The sequence below is a fragment of the Hoplias malabaricus genome, chromosome 3, assembly GCF_029633855.1.
Source record: "Hoplias malabaricus isolate fHopMal1 chromosome 3, fHopMal1.hap1, whole genome shotgun sequence".
Taxonomy (NCBI): Eukaryota; Metazoa; Chordata; class Actinopteri; order Characiformes; family Erythrinidae; genus Hoplias; species Hoplias malabaricus.
The window spans coordinates 49,022,565-49,043,560 of NC_089802.1; the positions used below are offsets into that span (position 1 = coordinate 49,022,565).

The 20,996-nt window shown below is 40.4% G+C and overlaps 1 protein-coding gene across 2 annotated transcripts; it reads left to right on the top strand.

Annotated features, from left to right (window-relative positions):
- Positions 1–7,625: 7,625 nt before the first annotated feature.
- LOC136691827 (Krueppel-like factor 15) lies at positions 7,626–20,281 on the top strand. 2 transcript variants are annotated; one of them, XM_066664666.1, is made up of 3 exons: positions 7,626–7,778; positions 10,431–11,951; positions 18,467–20,281. In XM_066664666.1, the coding sequence occupies exons 2-3, from the start codon at positions 10,627–10,629 to the stop codon at positions 18,633–18,635; spliced, it is 1,494 nt and encodes a 497-aa protein (XP_066520763.1). In that variant the 5' UTR covers positions 7,626–7,778; positions 10,431–10,626; the 3' UTR covers positions 18,636–20,281. The 2 variants fall into 2 exon arrangements, with proteins under 2 accessions (XP_066520763.1, XP_066520764.1); XM_066664667.1 differs by lacking the exon at positions 18,467–20,281 and adding an exon at positions 12,109–12,214.
- Positions 20,282–20,996: the final 715 nt, after the last annotated feature.

Consider the following 20,996-nt stretch of genomic DNA (forward strand, 5'->3'; position numbering starts at 1 on the left):
TTTGAATTGTCATGCTGTTCAAAAACATTAAAATGATCATTGTTTCAACACGCATTCTCCATTATGCATCTTCACTTTAGTCACAGTACTAAACATCTGTTTCTCTGCACGTTTTGCCCCTTTTCACCCTATCTTTCAATGGTCAGGACCCCAACAGAGCTGGGGTTATCTAGGTGGTGGATTGTTACCGTGACCCTGAAATGGAAAAGCGGAAAAGAAGATGTATGTATGGATTATTGTGGTGGATTAATTGTAAATTGCAAATACACTGGCATGGTGGTGTGCTATTGTGTGTTGTGCTGGTATGAGTGCATCAGACACAGCAGTGATGTTTGATACTAGTCCAAAATAACCAGGCAAGAGTGTCCTGTGTCCACTGATGAGGAACTACCAACACAAACTGTGCAGCAACAGATGAGCTACTGTCTCTGATTTTACATCTGCAAGGTTGACCAATGAGTTAGGTGCATCTAACCGTGTGGGAAATTCTTTAAAACTTCAGCAGCACTGCTGTGCCTGATCAATTCTGTATAAGTAAAGCTGTCATTTTTAAACAAAAAGTAAGCAGTTCACTTTTCTCACACATACACACACACACACACACACGCAAAGGCATTCTCCAGTCCCCACCTCTGATGGCATGCATTGAGGAGATTGCTCCACTGTTCATACTGAAAGCACTTGGCCGTAATTTCAATAAAGTTGCAGCAACACTGATGTGCAAAGCCACCATTTCAAAACTTACAGTGCAGGGTCAAGGCTGCCTGATGACTGAAGACCACTGAGGGTTTTATGTGGCAGAATCTGGGCAACTAAATACCAAATTCAAAACCTCATTTTGTTTGAGGTGAGGCTTATTTGCAGACTTGTTATTTGTTATGAAAACTAAGCCTTACTTTATCAATTAGAGTTCTACAACTGATTACTCACTATTAATGTTGTTTATTTAATGTTTTTTGTTTTTTAACAGAAGTGATCACTCGTTTTCTCCAATAATTCTTCTTCTCATTGTGAAACCATCATTATACTGACTGCTAGTGGCCTGGATGAATCAAAGACTAAATCTACCTGGAACCTGTTTGAAACATGACCTCCTTAACATATAGGGCCCTCTCTTTAGACTACAAAGGAATTTGTTTCTTCATCTTATGTGACTACATTTTATAGAAAGCATGATAAAATGATTTTAGCAAATGTCAAAAAAGTAATTGGGAGTCACAGTCATCATGGCTCAAGGGAGCTCTTTATTATGCCCTAACAAGGACATAGGGAACAAGGGCATGAAAGCAGCTTGAGATTGGTGTATGGCAATAGCTGACAGAACCTTATCCACAGTAATACAAGTTGCCCTGATGGTGAATACTGCTCTGCCCATTCTCCCCCAAACACCCCCAAAATCCCAGTTATGCATAATTATGCATTTAGGCTCACGATTAACACTAATACAGTCCAAAGAGTCCCAAGGGGAAGCCAAACGTTATGCTGAGAGCCACCTCATATGCTCTGACCAGTCCAGGCCTCTCTTGAGGATGGGACCAGATTTTTTGTAAATATTACTTGCTAATTTATGGTGGTACAAATGACCCCTTAAAGAGAAGGATATTTGGTTTTAAAAAAAGTGATTTTTTTTATCATTTTATAGTAAATACTTAAGATTGTAAACTGAATCAGATCACATTATCATATAAGGCCTGTTAGTTTTAGGTCTGATAGGATATCTCAGGGCAACAGTGCCTGTGCCTGTGTGCATGTCAGAGCCAGTGGACGTCCCCTATTCCCCGCTAAACATTAATCAGGCCTTGTTCAGACACTATCATCTAAATACTTTACTCTGCAAACAGTTCCCTCTCTGCCAGGATAAGCAGCCAGGAGTGGCAAACAAGAGCCATTTACGAGGGTCAACATCCACACTGATGACAGATATGCGTCTTTTTTAGACGTAAGAACTTGTTTTTGTCTGTGCCCAGATAAGCTTGCACTTGGTTTGCTTTCAGAATATAACAACTAAAAAAAAAAGCAAAAGACAAAGCTGTTGTTTGTTTCTGAAGCTCAGAATTATGTGCATGTATTTAACACGTGTCTATCACTTTAACACTTGTAGGCCTTTTTGAGCGCCTGAATTTCTGTCTTTCCATGCAAATTCTAGCCTTGTAGGTGGATTACTGTTATAGTCTTTTTTGAATATCTATAATAAGCTAAAATAGCAGGGAATAAGAATGATGGATGTGTCCAGGAATAGTGCTGATTCTGGGAAGTTGTGTGTCTTTGGCTAGTCCTTCCACAGACAGCAAAAACATCCCACAAAAGGCCTGTGTTAATTGATGTGTTTATCTGCGAGATGGTGTGGGCTGAAATGAGATGGCTTTGTTTACAGCGTATGATGAGTCCTGTTTGTTTGCATTTGTTGCGAAGCTGGTGAATCACACAGCTGAAGTGTTTGTTAATGTTTTTTCGCATGTGATTATTTAGTAAGGTGATATGCTGCTTGACGAACCGTAGCTAATGCTTTCAGTGAGGCTCTTTTCTTTTCATGTTTACTGGCTTTGACAAAGCCCCTCAGCACTCTGGAGGAGAATGCCCATCACTGACCTCAGTAACACAGCCATAAATTCACTGGTGAGTCACCTAATGGCCAGAGAGAGTCTGACCCTGCCATCTTTCACTCATAATGAGAAACTGCACAAGATCTGTGTCCAGAGCAAACTGCTAGTAGGCAATGACATCTCCAGCTTCAGCAGTTAAAACTGTGAGGGCCCAGCATTCTGCCTTGGGGCCAAGTGTAATGTTTGTGGTGGGTCAAGGGGCAGAAAGACAAACCATTATAAAAATAAAGAATGTAGGAAAGTTCCAAAAGGAGTTATTGAAATTTGTTTAATATCATTTCACATTAATGTGATGGTTCAGAGAAAACACTAAGTTTCAGCTTTCATTTAAACTGAATTGGATCACGTTAACAGTTTTCAAAAAATAGTTGCAAATTCCATCTTTAATATTGAGTGTGTCTGCTGACAGACAACTATCCTGGGCGCAAATATCAAAACTATTAATAAAATAAATGTAATATGAACTTGTGCTCTATGTCAATTTTAAATGTAACATTTTATATGTATTAAAAATAACATTTTCAAAATCTAGTTTTATCTTTACAATTGTCATATGTCTGTCCTGTGATATGTTCTGTTCAGTGTGCAGAATATAAAGCTAAATTATTAATTTAACAACTAAAAATTTCCTTAAAAAAACTGATTATTACCATTTAAATATGCTAGGTTTTTCTCATTTCTAATTCAGCATATCAATACAGCATGTGCCTGACACAAAACTCTGAACTGATCACCTTGTGGAGCATTTTGATAAAAGTGAGTGTGAATGAGTGAGTGAGTGAATAAGTGTGTGTGTGTGTGTGTGTGCGTGTGTGCATGAGTGTTACAAACCAGTTTCATGAGGTCATTTGCATCTAAAAAAAATATGAAATCATGTATTGAAATAATAACAGCGTATGTGATATCCTAAATCACTTTACTGTGCCATTGCCACTGTCCCGTGCTGAAGCAGCTAAGCATCTCTAGTGTCTGTGCCAGTCTCTGTCATCATTGCTCCACTCTGATTAAAAGCATTATACAGTGTGTGGTGTGTATGTTTGTGTGTAAGTAGGGCAAAGGGAAGAGTCTAATCCCAGTGATAGACTGTCTGTGATTGCTGTGTTCAAGTGAGGGGCTCTCAGTGTCTGGTCACTTTAATCCCCCAGTGAGACCCTCCGTGCTACACCCTGCGCAGTCCAGCTGTGTGTTCTGGGCATTAGAAGGTTACGGCAGGTCAGAGGGAAACTTTGGCTACTGCTTACTCTGTCTAAAAACATTGGTGGTAAAGCAGCTCCTTCTTATACATTAAACATCACCTACAGTAATTCAGAGACTTTATCAAAAGCACGTGGTGTAAAAACACCCTCTGCCCACAGCTGCAGTACCACATTATAATTCATACAAAGTGGACAAGCTTTTTTCTTCATTTTCACCTCATTTTCTCCCTAATTCCACCAACTCAATGCACTTGGAGGAAAAAGTTAACTGCCCAGTACTGTTATGTTAACTAACATTAAAAGTGAACATCTTGCTGTGTGATGGGGTAGAGGAGAGTGGGAGGCCAATTGTGACTGTGTACTCTCACTCTTTGATGGCTGAAGGATCATCATGGATCAGTGATAAGGCCTGTGTTTACAGCTGCGCCACTCAAGGTGCTGAAGCCCAATTTCATGGACGAGGAACCACTTTTTGTCAACATATATATTTATAGTCCATTATTAATTTCAATTTATTTTTAGAGCATATGGATGTGAAGGGTGATCTCCCTGTGTCTGTGTGGGTTTCCTCCAGGTGCTCTGGTTTCCTCCCACAGTCTGAAAACACGTGTTGGTAGGTGTGGATTGGCTGTGTGAAATTGAACGGGTGGTGTGTGAAAGTCCACACCGTTAGAAATGATCAAGTGATGATGATGATTATTATGAACATAGTGGTGAATGGCAGTTTGGTGTCTGCATCAACATCTAAACAGTTTTGACAAGTGTTTGTGATAAAATAACTAACGAATGTAGGCACAGTTAAGGTAGGAGTATGTAATAAATGACCCACTCGTGGTATGATTAGTAAAATGTTTGATCGGAGTGACCTGTGCATATTAACAGGTTGTGATTAATTCAGAAATGGATCAGTTCCATCAATAATGCTAAGTCAGCATTTATTTATTATTTATCTATTAATGCACATCTGAGCCTCAACAAACCCTTACTTCATGCAGACTCCAGAACATCCATGACCATGTGTCTCTGCCCTAATCATGCTCACACTGGTCAGCTGTGGTATTTTTGTGTGCTTGACTGGGTGTGGAGGAAGCAAAGGTCTAAATTAAAACACCCTCCTAGGCAATTATGTGGATATGCTTAATTACCAGATTTCCCCAGAATAACCTTGAGATGGGACACTCTCACATCGCTGAGAATGACAAAAACAGACAGTGTGTACAAGTGGAGTTTAATGGCAGCTCGGTTTCCTGCCTGTGTTTGCCAGGATGACTTGTAGTTACCCCAACTGTGTAGACTGACTTGTAGTGACCTCTGGCATGTTCTGTTTCTTGTTCTGGTGTGGTGGGCTGTGCTGTGGATGTAAGGTTTTCTGTTAATTACAGCCTGGACCCCATGGGTTGGCCTCTGTGTGTCTCAATGATAAATTCTGGCCCTTTACTCTCTCACTACTGAAGGCAAATTTTGTATCACTCAGAAATACCTTTTTTCAGGTAGCTTTAACCTACAATTATGGAACAGATATGGGATCTTTACTCTAATTTTGAAGTGGTAAAATATTGCAGCTATCTGACCCTGACCCTGTGAAAACAATGTGCTGAAATTTCTCAGGTTGTGGGACGAAAGCATGTGGGGTCTTTGTTCACTGGCTGATTGTATTTGTGTATGATGAAATAGGAGATACCAGGACTGCTATCTGGGGCATAATAAATAGGGCTCTGTGGAATACTATATTTGATATTTAAGCTCATCATATATTAATCAAGACTTTGCCTTTGATTCCTGGCAGCAACTGGAAACGCATTATCCAGATGCATCTCCAGGAAAGGTCTTAATTATATAAGGCCAAATGTGTGCAGGCATGTACTGATCCAGTGTTGCTTCTAAAATCAAGGGTATTAATAGGGCGTTTGTCTTCTTTACTTCATTACATCTGGTCCCACAGTGGGTGATCTCACTGTTAACAAGGCTTTGGACTTGCAATGTATTTAAAATGAATCTTTTTATAATTCCAATTTATGTTCTGCCACAAACTTTGAAATGACCTCTAATTTATTGATTGATAATTATTGTTTATCAACTAAATATTACTGGGTAATTATTTGTTATTCATTCATTCATTATCTGTAACCGCTTACCCAGTTCAGGGCTGCGGTGGCTCCAGAGTCTACCTGGAATCATTGGGCGCAAGGCAGGAATACACCCTGGAGGGGGCGCCAGTCCTTCACAGGGCAACACACACACACACATTCACTCACACCTATGGACACTTTTGAGTCGCCAATTCACCTACCAACGTGTGTTTTTGGACTGTGGGAGGAAACCGGAGCACCCGGAGGAAACCCACGTGGACACGGGGAGAACACACCAAACTCCTCACAGACAGTCACCCGGAGCGGGAATCGAACCCACAAAGGTCCCTGAAGCTGTGTGACTGCGACACTACCTGCTGCGCCACCATGCCTCCCTGCTTCCTTATCAGGACTTTTAAAAGCAATTGAACCATTTTTAAACATGTGGGACGTCTGAGTGAACACCTGCCCAGTGATCTCCCACTCACTCAAGTCATTAACTGTGTCAGTAACTGTGAACACAAAATGAAAATGAATGATCATAAAGAGTTCCCATGTCAAGCTTTTATTTTTTTGTTTAACCTTTATTCAAACAGGAAAGCCATTAAGAACAGCTTCTTATTTACATTGACAACATGGCAAAGTCTCTTGAAAATAAAAAAATTTAAATCAGATATTTTTGTTTAACATACGTCTTCCCAGAGAATGTCATTGGATCTTCTAAATTGTGAATGTAAGTCTACTCTGCAGCACAAATACTATGCCATAAACACAGCAGCTACATAAACTGTAGACTAATACTACCAAATGTAACTTAACTGCCATAATCCAGTGACATTAAAATAAGACAATTCCACATGACAAAAATGATCATCTTTGGAACATATTTATTTACAACAGCATTCATTTTCCTCACAGAAAAAAACAGCACAATGCAAAAATATTGGTGTGACAACCACCTGCAGGAGGTTTTTGTTTCACTGTGCACTTTCATATGGTTTATATGACAGTAAAGCCTCTTACACTTGAACACCTGCTACAAAATGACACAATGTCAGAGTTCTCTTTCATTTTTAGTAATAAACAGCCTGGTACCCAGCACTTTTTGTGACTTCGGATTGTAGAGCTCTAGGAATCTGGATCATACCCAGCCTCGGTGTTGACACATCAAATCCTAAATTAGATTTGTTGGAAGTGGTATAACCCCACAATATGTGACCTGCAGTCAAATCACTCCCTTTAACACAGCTGTTTTTGCATTTCTGCGAAAGTCTCAGTAGTCCTTGCTTGTGCAACAGCCAGATAATGAGGGGAAGGAAAAGATGGAAACTGCGTTTTCCCTTCTCCACAGAACACACACTCAGAGACACACATGCACACACATTTCTACACTTTTCTCTCTCTCATACACGTTTTGTTATACTAGTATGAAAATCCAAACCCCCCAGGCTTCAGTGGTATGGCATCTCATGTTTTTCTTTCATTTTTAGAACATTTGGTCCTCACATGTACACACAAACACACACCCTCTGTTTCCCACATACACACACTCTCCTTGACACACATACACTTCACAAACACCCAGAATCACACAGGAGCTCCTCTCACTGACATCAACACTGGAGCCCCGCCCACTCCAGTGGGGCAGCGGGCCAATGAGAGGGCGCCATCGGGACGAGCCTTCGCTGCCTGCCTCTCATTCTCTCCACAAACACACGGCGGAGTCACGTGACCCAGATATAGTACAAGCAGCGTGCAGAGTGGATCAAGCCAGTGTGTGTAGAAACGCAGCGCGGCGTGGCGCGAGGACGAGTAACTCATTAGAGCGGAGCACGTTATTCTCTTTCTCAGCGCGGAGGAGCACGCGCTGGGTGTAGATTCACGCTTGGATATGTTCATGCATCGCAAAGGTAAGACGCTCGCGCTTTCGCCCTTCTCCGCACTTGAACTTGGCAGGGGCGTGCGCGTCCACGCTGCTCCCTCTCTGCTGCAGCAGCACGCAGACGCGTGAGACGAAAACATGTTTACGAGCTGGAGCCCCTTTTCACACGCACCCTCGCGACTCATGCGGTGTGCACGCGGATCTTGTTTAATTCTTTTCATTCTAAATACATTTCAGACTTAAGTACATGGCTGAAGAATGAGATCAGCCGTTCCTTAAAAAAACTACCTCAGGCTCGCCACGCGGCAGACATTTTTTGCGCGCATTTTGCTCATAAATGCGAAGAAACACACGATTCAGTTATTCGAATTTGCACAAGTATATATCTGCAAAACGAAGACTCATTCAAATACAGCATTGTGTAGCATTATTCTCAATGAGTGTGCGTCAGTGTGTGGTGAAGTGGCGAGTAATAACGCGTTAATAAAGTAGAGCAGCGGAGAAGGCGCGCGAATATCGTATCGCACTGAATTAAGTGTTGATGTCGCAGATGTAGGGGAATGTCCTGCGGCTGTAGAACGCGCGCAGGGGACTCGGTGCGTCGCGCGCTCTTTGGCGTTAATCATGTTGACAGTGTGAGTGAGTGACAGGCGCGCGAGGTTACTGTCGGTCACAGAGCTGGAAAATAAACCGTCGAGGAGGGGCGCGTGCGTGCAGCGTTTCAGTGATTCAGCTCTAACACCGTCCACTAGCATTTTATGACACTTGAAACCCGGTCACCTCTCTGTAGATCGTAGACTTTCTCTCAGAAATGTTATGTGCATTAAAATAATTCAAAATATAGAACTGTAAAAATAAATAAATAAAACAATAAAATATAGTAAAATCTTGTAAAACTTGGAGACGCTTTCTAGTCGTCGGTTAACCCCCTAAAAACTCACCACTGTTCATCAAAATTACATATACAGAGAACTATACCTTTATTCAGTAAGCACGGATCAATGAATGTGCTCAGTCCCTGCTCCCACAGTCCACTGGAACACCGCATGGTCCGCTCTGTCTCACGCCGCACACATGAACGCTCCCCACTTCATCTTAAACTTTGCGTCCTACAAGTGATTAAACTTAGCTCACAAAGTCCTTGCTTCTGGCTGCTTCATCACAGCATAATGGGTATGAATATGACCTTCAAAAGATTGGATTGGTTCATTAGATTTATGACATCAGAAACCTTAGCTGTCTGAATCCATGTTTTTTCGTGTCTTTAGAAAACAGAAGTTTCAAAGTGCAACCATGGAACTGACTGCACATTTTGCACATTCCAGCGTATCAAAAAAACCCACCGTACAGACATGTTAGCAATGGTCATTGGATAAGCAGTTACAGACAATGAATCAGATTACATTTACATTGTTTGTACCTTGTACCTCTGCACATTCTCTGGGGAAAGGGGATTAACTTCAGGCTACATTTTCAAAGAAATGAAAAGTTTGGAATCAAAACTGGTTTTGTGCAATCACTACAACCCTAAAATCTAAGTACTATGGAATATGAAGACGTATTGTCTAAGGTTTCTCTTAAGGGTCGTTTTGGTGTCCTCTTTTGTTAATGAACATCGGGGAAGCTTGTACTTTCTTCAGCATGTTCGTTGTGTTTAACTTTAGGTTTTGCTTGAGTTACATGGTAATTTCAAGCCTGTCCTTGAGTGCCTTGTGGGTGGCATATTTGTATCCTGAAGCAAAAGGACAAAAAGTTTATTTGTTTATATGTATATATATAAAAATAAAGAGGGCTAGGTTTTAAACAGAGTTTTGAATAATGTTTCCTTACATTACATCACTGGTTCTGAATCTGGTCCATAGGGACCCCCAGATGGACCAGATTATTTGCTCCAATCCTCCTTGCAATACAGAGGCTAAGCTACAATATGGACCATCTGGGGGTCCCTGAGGACCAGTTTCTGCCACTGCAACAATGTAAAAATGATGCATCAATTGAACATAACAATATAATTAATATGATAACAACAAAATTAAGCAGTTTCTCAACTATAACTCATAACAAAACCAGTGCCCATTGAGAAACAGAGTTAAATAAAATTAGATTGCATGTCAATAATGACAATGTTTGTTTTGTAATTAAATGACTCCAAAACTACATATTTTAGAGGAAAATAAGAATTAAATATTTTAAGCTGTGGTATAAAATGTTCCTTTTGGGCAGAGTCAAACGTCTTCATAGGCCATCTCTTTGGCAGCCTAATTACATTTTACTGCAGCGTTTATATTGACTGTAGTCACCTTATACTCGTTGGGGTGATATAATGTCAGTTATATTTAATAGTGTTGACTCTTTGAAATAAGAGTGCTGAAGGTGCTCGCTCTTTAGGAACGTTGTTGTCATGCTGCCTGCATGTGTTCTGGAATGGAAACACGCTGAGATCCATATTTCACATACTTCAAGATCCCGTGCCTGACAAAGTCACAGTGTGAGATACGGCAGTTCATGTCTCTGTTGGAACATTGTTTTGCCATCTCACAGATAGATGAGTAACATGTGGGTGGATTTGTTTTGGGCAGGGTTGGGCCATTAAAATCTATATCATTAAAATTCTGGTATATAAACATTTATAAACTATATTGAGAAGCCTCTGACTTTGTTTCTTTCTCTTTGGGTTTAGGTAAAACCTGGAATTTCCCTGTATGTGAAAAGCAAAACCTCACCACTTCTTTCTTCTTGTGAGCCATTGGAATTCTCACTTTTTATGAACCTCATGACATCCTCATAGTCTGCATAGTTACCAGGGAAGTAGGAATCTTCCATTCACAAAAACTGGACCAATAAAACTTATTTGGACAAAAGTGTAAATCCAGGGAATGGTGGATCACTTCCTTTCGATTGAGGAGAACTTCATGTCTTACAGTGGCATAGACCCTGCCTCACCTGTTGTGTACCACCTGACAGACATGGTGTCAGACTCTGCGAACTACCAGGTGATGCCGTCGCCATTCTCAGAGGACGACCTCAGTGATGCATCAAGTCTGCGTTCCTGCTCCTCACCAGATTCCCAAGTCCTCAGCTCCAGCTATGGCAGCTCATCAAGTGCTGAGAGCCAGGACAGCATTCTCAACTTCCTGCTTTCACAGGCGTCCTTGGGAAGTGGTGGCAATGTTGGAGTGAGTGCTGGAACTTCAACTACTTTAGCAAACATACTTTGGGACTCACAAAGGGACAGCGTGAAGGAAGAGAATTTTGATTTTCCGATATGGTCCTCTTCAAACCTGGAAACGTCTGTTGAACCTTTCCAGCCCACTCTTGAGGAGATTGAAGAGTTCCTTGAAGAGAACATGAATGGAGTGGTGACCCTCAAGCATGAGCCCAGAGAAAGTTGCTCTCCCTTAGGGCTGGAGCTGGAACTTGACCTCGGGGTGGCATCGGGAGTAGAGGCTATGGAAGATGCCTCAACCAGGGTGCCAGAGACAAACACCACTGGATCTCAGCAAAATTCTGACCAAACTGTGCCAGTGGCTGAGCTTCCTTTTAGCTCTGGAGTGGCCAGTGAGAACAAAAGCTCACATAGTACCCTAGGTACACTGGAATCAAGCCCACAGGCTCAGGATGTAATAAAAAAGGAAGCCCAAACTATGCCTGTTTGCAATGAGAATGCTGCTAAGACCAGTTCCAGTAGCGGTAACAGCGGTGGAAGTGGGATGCCTGTGATTCTCCAAATCCAACCAATTCAGATCAAACAGGAGAGCCAAGGACCTAATGCATCTGCCAGTCTGCCAACGACTTCATCCCCAGGTGCAGATATCAAAATTGCCCAACTGGTGTTGAACATTCAGGGCCAGACTTTTGCACTGGTCCCTCAGTTTCTTCCTCCTTCCACCTCCTCAGCTTCAGTGCTTTCCGGTCTCAGTGGTTCATCTAAATTTGTGCGAATAGCCCCCGTGCCCATTGCAGCAAAGCCTGTTGGGGGTGGAGGGGATGCTGTTACTTTGGGTGGGATTCAAGATGGACTCCTAATTGGAGGGGCAGAGAAGTTCCAGAAGAATCCAGTGGCGGATCTCATCAAAATGCATAAGTGCAACTTCCCAGGGTGTTCCAAGATGTACACCAAGAGCAGTCACCTGAAAGCTCACCTGAGGAGACATACTGGAGAGAAGCCATTCGTCTGTAACTGGCCTGGCTGTCGATGGAAGTGAGTGCATGTTCATATTGCTGGGTTTGGGGTTGGGGGTCTTGTGGAACTTGACTGAGGTAAAGTTGTCAAGTCTCAGTTGGAGTTTGTTATTGAATTTGTCAGTTGCTGACAAACTTAGATGTTTTGTGATTTCTGCTTCCATTGTCTTTGGCAGTGCAAGACACAAATGGAATTTGCAAGGGACTTTTTGTGAAACACATTCTCTTCAAGGTCAGTGGATCATAGGACCGTTCTGTGGCTGAGACTCAAGCAAACACGCATCCATATAAAATATAAGAGTTATTAAAAGATATAAAAGTTATCTGCAATGTTGTTTGATTGGGGCATAACTCTTATGCAAAATACTATGCTATGGTTCCTTTGTTTGGGTATTTTTATGGTACACACTGTTCCCCAAACATTGGTTCAGAAGAACCATTCCTCTCTGTTATCATGTATGTAGACAGCATAATCATGTTGTAGACACCTCTCGCTTTCATAATACTTTCCCTTGTGGGTTCTCATATCTTCAGGGCCTATAGGCCCAGGAATGTGTTGTATTTTGCAGAAATCCAGTGGCACATATATAATAAAAAACAAATCCTATATTACAAATAAACCATATCTACAGTGATTTTCACATGTACGTCAATTTATATATAGAACCATATCCAGAATATTTACACAACAGTTTTGCAGCGAATCTTTATGGCTACAGGTAATGTTGCTGTCACACAGCTCCAGAGTCTTGTGCTTGTGAGTTCACACCCTGCCTCGTGTGACAGTCTGTGTGACAGTCTGCATGTCTATATGGCTTTGAAAACACATATTGCTAAGTGGAGTGAGTGAGTGTGTGGTGCTGTGATGGACAGGCACCCCATCCATGCCTTGCACCCAGTGATTTCAGGTAGGCTCTGGACACACTGTTACACTCAACAGGATGAAGTAGTAACAGAAAATGAATGAATAAACTAAATTCATGGCTTTTGTGGACATCAGCTCATCCTGAAATGAAAAGGGAAGGTGCTCCCACTTTGCTGCCATAACAGACTCCAATCCTCTTGGAAAGCTTTTTGCTAGATATTTCATTTTTGCTGCGAGGATTCCGTTGTATTCAGACACGTACACATTAGAAGCAAGTTGCTGATGGTTAATGATTAGTTCTGTTTCACTAACCATCTCCGATGCATCAACTACAGAAGATCCCATTTAATTTTCTGCTTTTTAATGGAAATGCAATTCACTTGTTATAAAGAGTGCTTACAGACTTTTGGACATGTGGTGTATGGGATGGACTGAATATGTGTGGGATGTTGTGAGTTGCCGTTTCCCTGCAGAGAGTAAAATGAAACAGGGGCACAGCATGTGGTCTGGTCACATGTGTGTTTGGCTTGAGCTGAGAGCCAAACACACATGTGACCAGACCACTGACGGTTATGCTGTATGTTTTACAGTAACAGATCTGTTGTCTTTGTTGCTGTTGGTGTGCAGAGGGTTAGGTGGTGTTGTTGAATTAGTATTAGGATCCAGCTGAAGAGGGTTACACCCAGAACTCAAGAACGTGTGGTAGAACACTCAAAGGAAAAGAAATCTCATTAAGAAGAAGTTTTCAAGCTTTCTGTGGGCTGAGCCTTTACTTTTGGTTTTGGGCTGATAAACAGACAGATGTGTTGATTGAAATTCTAGAAATAGGTCAAATGAGATTTGTATCCTATTCCAAATCTCAGGAGTCTTTCCCAAGGACTCTTATTGGTGTAGCATGGTTACCCAAGCAGGGAATCAAACCATAGATGTCTGTGAACAAGGCAGGTTTTAACTACAATCACTACAGTTTACTAAGAAATGCATGTTCACAAAAGCAGACGTGTAGGAGTCTATCACTATGTTTATGAGTATTGAGTCAAACACATTATCTTCTGTCCTCTCACAGTCCTCTCACAGTGTGTTATCTTGGCTTTCCGCTGAAGAACAGATGTGACCAGAGAAGAGTCAGGGACAAGCTCAGACACAACTGTTTGAGAGTTAAAAATGGTCCCAAGGATTTTCCTCTTTCATTTCACACACAAAAACAGAACATTTTAGAGAGTAGGACTGTGAGAGCAATAGTAATCAGTAATAAACCAGCATCCCTCTCTCTCTGCTCTATTGGCAGTCTGGCCACTGGCCAGCACCAACCATTAGAACTTGGTTACAAACAATTTAAAACACACACACAGCCAGGTTTTCTGTCAGTTGTGATAGTGTGCTGTACGTTTTATGATAGAGATACAGCAATAAAACTATGGTAGAGAGGTGACTAACTATATACCTGTAGTTCACTGAGAGAAGGTGGTAATACAAATCACATTAGGAAGGGATATGTGAATAATATCTGTGTGTGTGTGTGTGTGTGTGTTTGCAATGTGTATGGATAGCAGGAAACAAGTTTGTTTTCTGGGCCATGAATCTTTGGCAACAAAAGAGGTTCTGTGGAAAAGACAAAAGACAGACTTTAGATTACAGAGAACAAAACTAAATGTGTGTGTGTGTGTGTGTGAGTTAGAGAGAGAGAGAGAGAGTGAGAGTCTGTTTCAGGTTAAAAACTGGCTGTGGTGTAGAAGGACAAAGAGCCTGTACTGAATAGTTACCATGACTGTGAGAGAGGAACGCCTGCTGCTCCTGCACACTCTCTCTCTTTCTGTCTCTCTCCTCGTGGTTTCTTGGTCTCTTTCACAGGCCTACACTGAGATTCAGTGAGAAAGCCCCCCCCCCCCCCCCTTCCACACTTCCCTTACTCTGGCAGAAAGTAGTGTGGGGGAATATTTAAAAAAAAAACACATTACAGTAATGGAATTTCTTTCTTTTGTGTATCTTTTAATTTTTTTAATGAAGTACCGATGTGTGTGAATTGCTATTTGTTATTAGAATGGAATGCAGGATGCTCCAGTGCAACCAGTCATGAGCATATATATATATATATATATATATATATATATAATGTTTGTGTGTGTGTGTGTGTGTATAAGTACTATAAATGTTAACTTTGTAATACCAAAACACCTGAATTACAGTTAAAGCCTTTACTACATCTCTTGTCAGTATACTTTGTTAACCAATTTTTACCCTGTTTTTCAATGCTAATGATACCTAGTTGGCTGGTATGCTTTGGTTGGTAGATTATACTTGATGCAGTGATGCAATAACGCTGATATTGTGGTGGTGTGTTAGTGTGTGTTGTGTTGGTACAAGTAGATCAGACACAGTGTCACTGCTAGACTGAGAATAGTCAACTAAAAAGGAAGAACTGGTTACTGTCCTGTGACCACTAGTAAAGAGCTAAAGGATGACTTACACAAACTGTACAGATGAGCTACTGTCTCTCATTTTACATCTCTAAAATGAACCAACAAGAGTGTGAATCGCTGAATATGATCTTCCAAATAATACCTGCTAACGGGTGGTTCTGTGGAGTCCTGACCAATGAAGAACAAGACGAAAAGGGGATTACAAACTAGGAAGAGTAATAGATGAATTACAGTATGTAATTGTGATCTATAAAGTAATCCTGCATGGTGAGTAAAGCTTATAAAACAGACAGTGAGTGTAGAAACAGAGGTGTCACATGTTTAATGTATTTGTTTCCTTCACAGTCTTATCCTCTGCAGACAGGAACTGAAGTGCAGAGAATAGTTTTGCGTGTGTAACATAAGGGAATGTTCTGGTAATTATTGTGAGGTCTTTTTAAGTGGGTTTTCCAAGATTCCACTGGGGAATATCATTGCACACAAGCTTAGAATACACAACACAGACACACACACACACACAACACTAGTATTCTCTCTAGGAATACATTCTAGTGTGTAGAGAAATAAATAATTTTTCATTTCAGCATCTCTCTCTCTCTCTCTCTCTCACACACACACACACACACACACACACATTTGTATCCACTAGGAATACATTCTAGTGTGTAGAGAAGTCTTTTCCTCATTTTTTTCTGAATCTCTTTCTCTCTCTCTCACTCACACACACACACACACACACACACGTGTTTCTGTGGCAGCTTGTGAGAGGGCCTCTTGGCATGCAGACTCCACTTGAACACAAGCTTTGTAACTCTGCTTTCGAGGAAGGAATTTTCTAGAAACTGTTTCCTGACAAAAATGACTAGGCTGTGCTATAAAATCAGCAGGATTTCAGCAGAACTGTTTTAGCTCACTTCCAGTAGACACGCTGGCCAAAAATTCACATTTAAAACCTCTTCCTTTACCAGAAGCTATAACACTAAAAATTACAGACAGGAAAAAAGACTTGGGTCAGGGAAGTGTTCCAGAACCTATTTCTACAGTGTTGTTTTGGCCAAACTTCACAAATAGCTTTTCTAAGATTAAGAAAGTGATTTTCTTAAGTGTAATGTATGGTTGGTCTTTTAATCATTAGAAATACATATTTTGATATCACATTAATGATATGTAACAGTTACTTTTCACGATCTTTTACTGATATGGTGGAGTCCCACTAATAGTGCTATTCTTATAATATTGATTATATATTTTGTGACACAGTTATTATGATCACTTCACTAATGTAATCAAGTCAAACTGTCCTTGGAGATGGTGTTTTGCATTCTGACCTGAGTAGGTGAATTTTGCTGATCAAATGCAAGACATTCATGAATATTTTAGGCAGTTAATGATGGTAAAATGTTCAGTCACCAAGGTGAAAGTCTTCAGCTGGCCTGGGAAAATACTATAAATGTGATTTTTATTGACGCTCCGTGGGACCCACCTTTAGTAGAGGTTAGGGTTCTGGAGGGTCCCACGGAGTGTCAATAAAAATCCTCTCCATTTTGACCACAATCACATTTATAGTATTTTCCCATTCTCCAAAATGCAGTCGGCTAATTACGATTTATTTGCACTTGAACCAGAAGGCTAAACACAATGCTAATAATGATCAGCATTGTGCCACGTCTTTTCACACATTTTCTTTAAACAATAATAAGGTTGTTTAAGATAACTCAGTCCTAAATATGATCTAAATCATGTCACATTGCAAAAATAGCTTGAATAGAGATCGAGCAGCCACAATCTCTGTATATTTGTCAGTTTTTGTGCTAATAATCTTAATACTCCAGAGAATGCAGTCCCACTGCTCCACAGCCCACTGCTGGAATTTAGTACTCTTTTATCCAACACTTGGCATCAGGCATGGTAACATTAGGCCATTTTCTAAAATGGACAAGCAGTTATATACTTAATTCTTTTCATTATACAACTTGAATTTGTCTTTGTTTTTATTAGTTTTATGCTCATACTGTTAAGGGGAGTCCTATATCATGTGCTTGTGTTTTTAATTTTCATCAGGGCATGCTGCCACAGTTTTACATAAGACCTTGCACAATCCTTCACTACACCCTACTGTAAAATATATTTTGCCTTATTACATACACTGAGTTGAGTGCCGGAGGCTGTAGCTGGGGTCTGAACAGTTCTTTATCAGCCTATTTAGATCTGAGCCATAAACAGCTGAGCACCACTTCTAAAACAGATGATGAGCAGCGATTATGATCACTCAATGAATATGTATGTTGGTGATTATTTTTACAAAATCAGCATTTAGTTCCAGGTTTGCTGAATTACATGAAGTCTGTTACCTTCTGAGGTTAAATCAACTCTTTAAGTGTTGTTTTACAGTATTGTTTTGCACTGGGGAGTCTGGCCATGTACATTTTTAATAATACTGGAGATGGGTTGACATGAGACAGGGAGACTTTGGAAGTGTCAGTTCAGCAAACGGTCTGGTGACTCACAGTTTCCCTCACCACAGTGCTGTTATCAGCCAAAACATGTTGGAGCTATAAGGTTAATGTAGATAATAAGTAATGAAAGCTAATAGCCACAAATCAGCATTGTGCAAACAGCATGCCTAGATTACTACAGGAGGCTATAGTTATGCCTTATCTCAAAGAGACACTAATGTGGTTTGTGATCATTTATGACACAAATCTATAAAAGTAGGCAAAACATTTTCACATAAAAGAAAACAAACAAACAAGCAAAAACACAGCAGTAGCACCCTTCTGGTATAGCTGAATTTATGTCAATTTTTATAGTTAACAATATCATACAGTTTCCCGACATATACAGTATTACTGGTGCTTAGCCCCGTGCTAACTGAAGCAAAATTGATTCTTCCATTACCAGCAGGTATATTAGGCTCATAACACCAGTGGAATTTTTTTTACATATTTTATGGACCATCACTTTAAGCAGTGTTCTGAGACCATTAAAGAAGTTGTATCAGTGGTTCTTAAACTGGTCCACAGGGCCCTTGATGCTCCACAGTGCAACTCCCAACAAAGGCATAGAGCTTAACTGTGGACCGCTTACTGAGCCCTGAGGACCAGTTTGAGAACCACTAAGCTAAACATCAATAAGTGTAAATCTACTTTGAATTTAATTGATGCAGATTGGATTTTGTGGTAAACGTCCTTCTAGCTACAAACCCAAGTAACTGATATATTCCAACCCTGCTGTCTCTGTCTGCTCCAGGTTTTCCCGCTCAGATGAGCTGTCCCGTCATCGGCGGTCCCACTCTGGGGTGAAGCCATACCAGTGTCCTGTGTGTGAGAAGAAATTTGCCCGCAGTGACCACCTCTCAAAGCACATCAAAGTCCACCGCTTTCCCCGAAGCAGCCGGATAGTCCGTCCCACTGCCTGATGAGTCTCTCCTAATTAAGAACTCACCAATGGACAAAATCAGGGAATTGGGGACACAGCTCTGTGTGTGCGTGTATGTGTGTGTGTTAGGTTTCTGTGAAAGTGTGCACAAGATATAACGTGTATATGAGATAGGAGACTGCTGGAACTAGAAGACATATCAGCATCTTTTCACCATCTATTTCTTGGCTTCCACACAACACAGTACACACATACATAGGCATTCTACTTTGCCCTTATATTTATAGTGTTTTAAGTTAAGTTTTGGTGGCAAAGTGTTGGCAAATTATTGTCACCTTTGGTGCTACACTTTGTTTGGATTACTAAGGACTACAGGACTGGAATTAATACAGAAACTGCTAGGGAACAGCATGAATAAGCTGAATAAGCTATGGGGACTATTTTGTACATGACACTAATTTTAAGGACTAGAATTGCGGAATGACAATAGAAATGCAAGAAAAAAAATGCTTAAATGAAACAAAGTAAGAACGTGCACAGTGTTGATTGTACATGTTTATATGTATGCCTTCAATCAGTGTTGAGTGTTTTTTAAATATCATTGTTTTAATGCAATGTGTTTTGTAAAGAAAGTGTTTGTATTTTTGTTAGTATCAGCTCTTATTGACTCTGCTGTGTTTTTAAGCCTCCTTTTTTCCTTATTCAACCACAAAAGCCTTATCTCAGGTGTGGCCTATGTGCTGGGGAGGAGGGCTTGCAGAATGAAATTGCAATTGCAATTAAAGAACTGTAAAGTTTGAATTACCCAATTCACATTGTCATGTCTTAAGGGGGTAAACATGATGCACCGGATTTGGTTGATATATATAAACATGGATCAGGTAAATTTTATGCATCACTCATAAGTTCATAAATCACATATAATGTGGCCTGTATATATGAGTTTCACATATCCTTGTGCTATCGTGGCCTGTCCTTGCTAAAGCAAATTCAAGGCTACACAAACTTATATAAACCCCCTCACACACACAAACACTTTTCATGCAAATATGAGCATGACCACTCTAATGTTGCTGTAATGTTCAATAATGGTCATTTTCTCATTGTTGTATTACAGTGTGAGCATTCTGTACTGTAACTAGCCAAATATTACACATCAGCACTTGTCAGGGTATGTTCCTGTCTGTTTGAAAGGTTGGCCAGAAAAACTGGCCCATCGAGGTGTTTGTGGGTAAAGCAGGAAAATCAATGATAGTAATGAGGCCACAAGTAGAGTTTATTATTTTAAACACTTCTAATCATGTGTTGGGAGGATTTTTGCTTCCTTATGTGTTGCTTAAATGTTCTCTTGATCGAAGGGCACACTTTACTGTACATACATCACGGCATTCCTTCCATTCGTAGACTGAATTTTATAAATGCTTGTTGATACACAGGTGTTTCAAACCACATCCTATGAATGTATGTAAATAAAAGGCGTATGTACATAGCTGCAGCCTTTCAAGACCTGTATAATTTTAAAAAGGCAAGAGAGAAAGAGGATAAGAGGCAATCAATATAAAAAAACCTGTTTGTGGTTGTGAAATATCTAGTGTAATCCTAAATATGTATATAATAACGTTTCAGTACATATAAATATCTATTTTTTTCCCTTGTACACAATGCCCATTTACAAATAAACTATGAAAAAGCAGAAGAATGTCTTTGCTTTTGATTGTTGTTAGTTTCAGCTCGTATTTTCTTTGCTGTTTTTTAAAACCTCTCATTTGTCCTTACTGAACCACACAGGCCTTATTTCAGGTGTGTCTTGAGTGCTGGCCCAAGTCTGGCTGCCAGAGCTGGGCCAGCTGTTTGTGCTGGCTGGGGGAGAAGGGCTTGCAGAATAAACTGTAGAGTTAGAATCACCTGCCCCCCCCCCCCCCCCCCAAAATAAAATTAAATGAATAAATGTATATAAAATACAGAGGCATTAGGGTCAGAACCACCAAATTAATTTACTTTAAGGGGACATGTTACATATAGTTTTACTGTTTACTACTTATAAATAATCAGAAGAATAAACATTTTAAAATGTAACGTAGATATGGTTTTGTTTAAATGTATTACTATATTTACTACTATTTCAGCTTAGTTAAGGCATCACAAGTCTGGGACTGAATTCTTAAGTAGGCCATAGACCATAGGGCCCTAATTTTGCTTATTTTCGGGGCCTAACGTGTCAAAACATTTCATAGATTTTATAACACAAGTGCTACATTTCTCAGTAGTTATAAAATATCTGCTGAAATTATAGTATATTAATGCTAGAGTCTTCATGCGTCTCTGAGATAAAAAATAACAACACCGACAGAAACAACACCGAAGGAGAAAACCAGGTATCGCTAAGCGTTTAACAACTTTT

Excerpts from the sequence above, each read along its gene's own strand:
- LOC136691827 (XM_066664666.1), top strand. The coding sequence starts at position 10,627 with ATGGTGGATCACTTCCTTTCGATTGAGGAGAACTTCATGTCTTACAGT. Across the intron at positions 11,952-18,466 it reads TGGCCTGGCTGTCGATGGAA|GTTTTCCCGCTCAGATGAGC; the intron begins GTGAGTGCATGT and ends TGTCTGCTCCAG.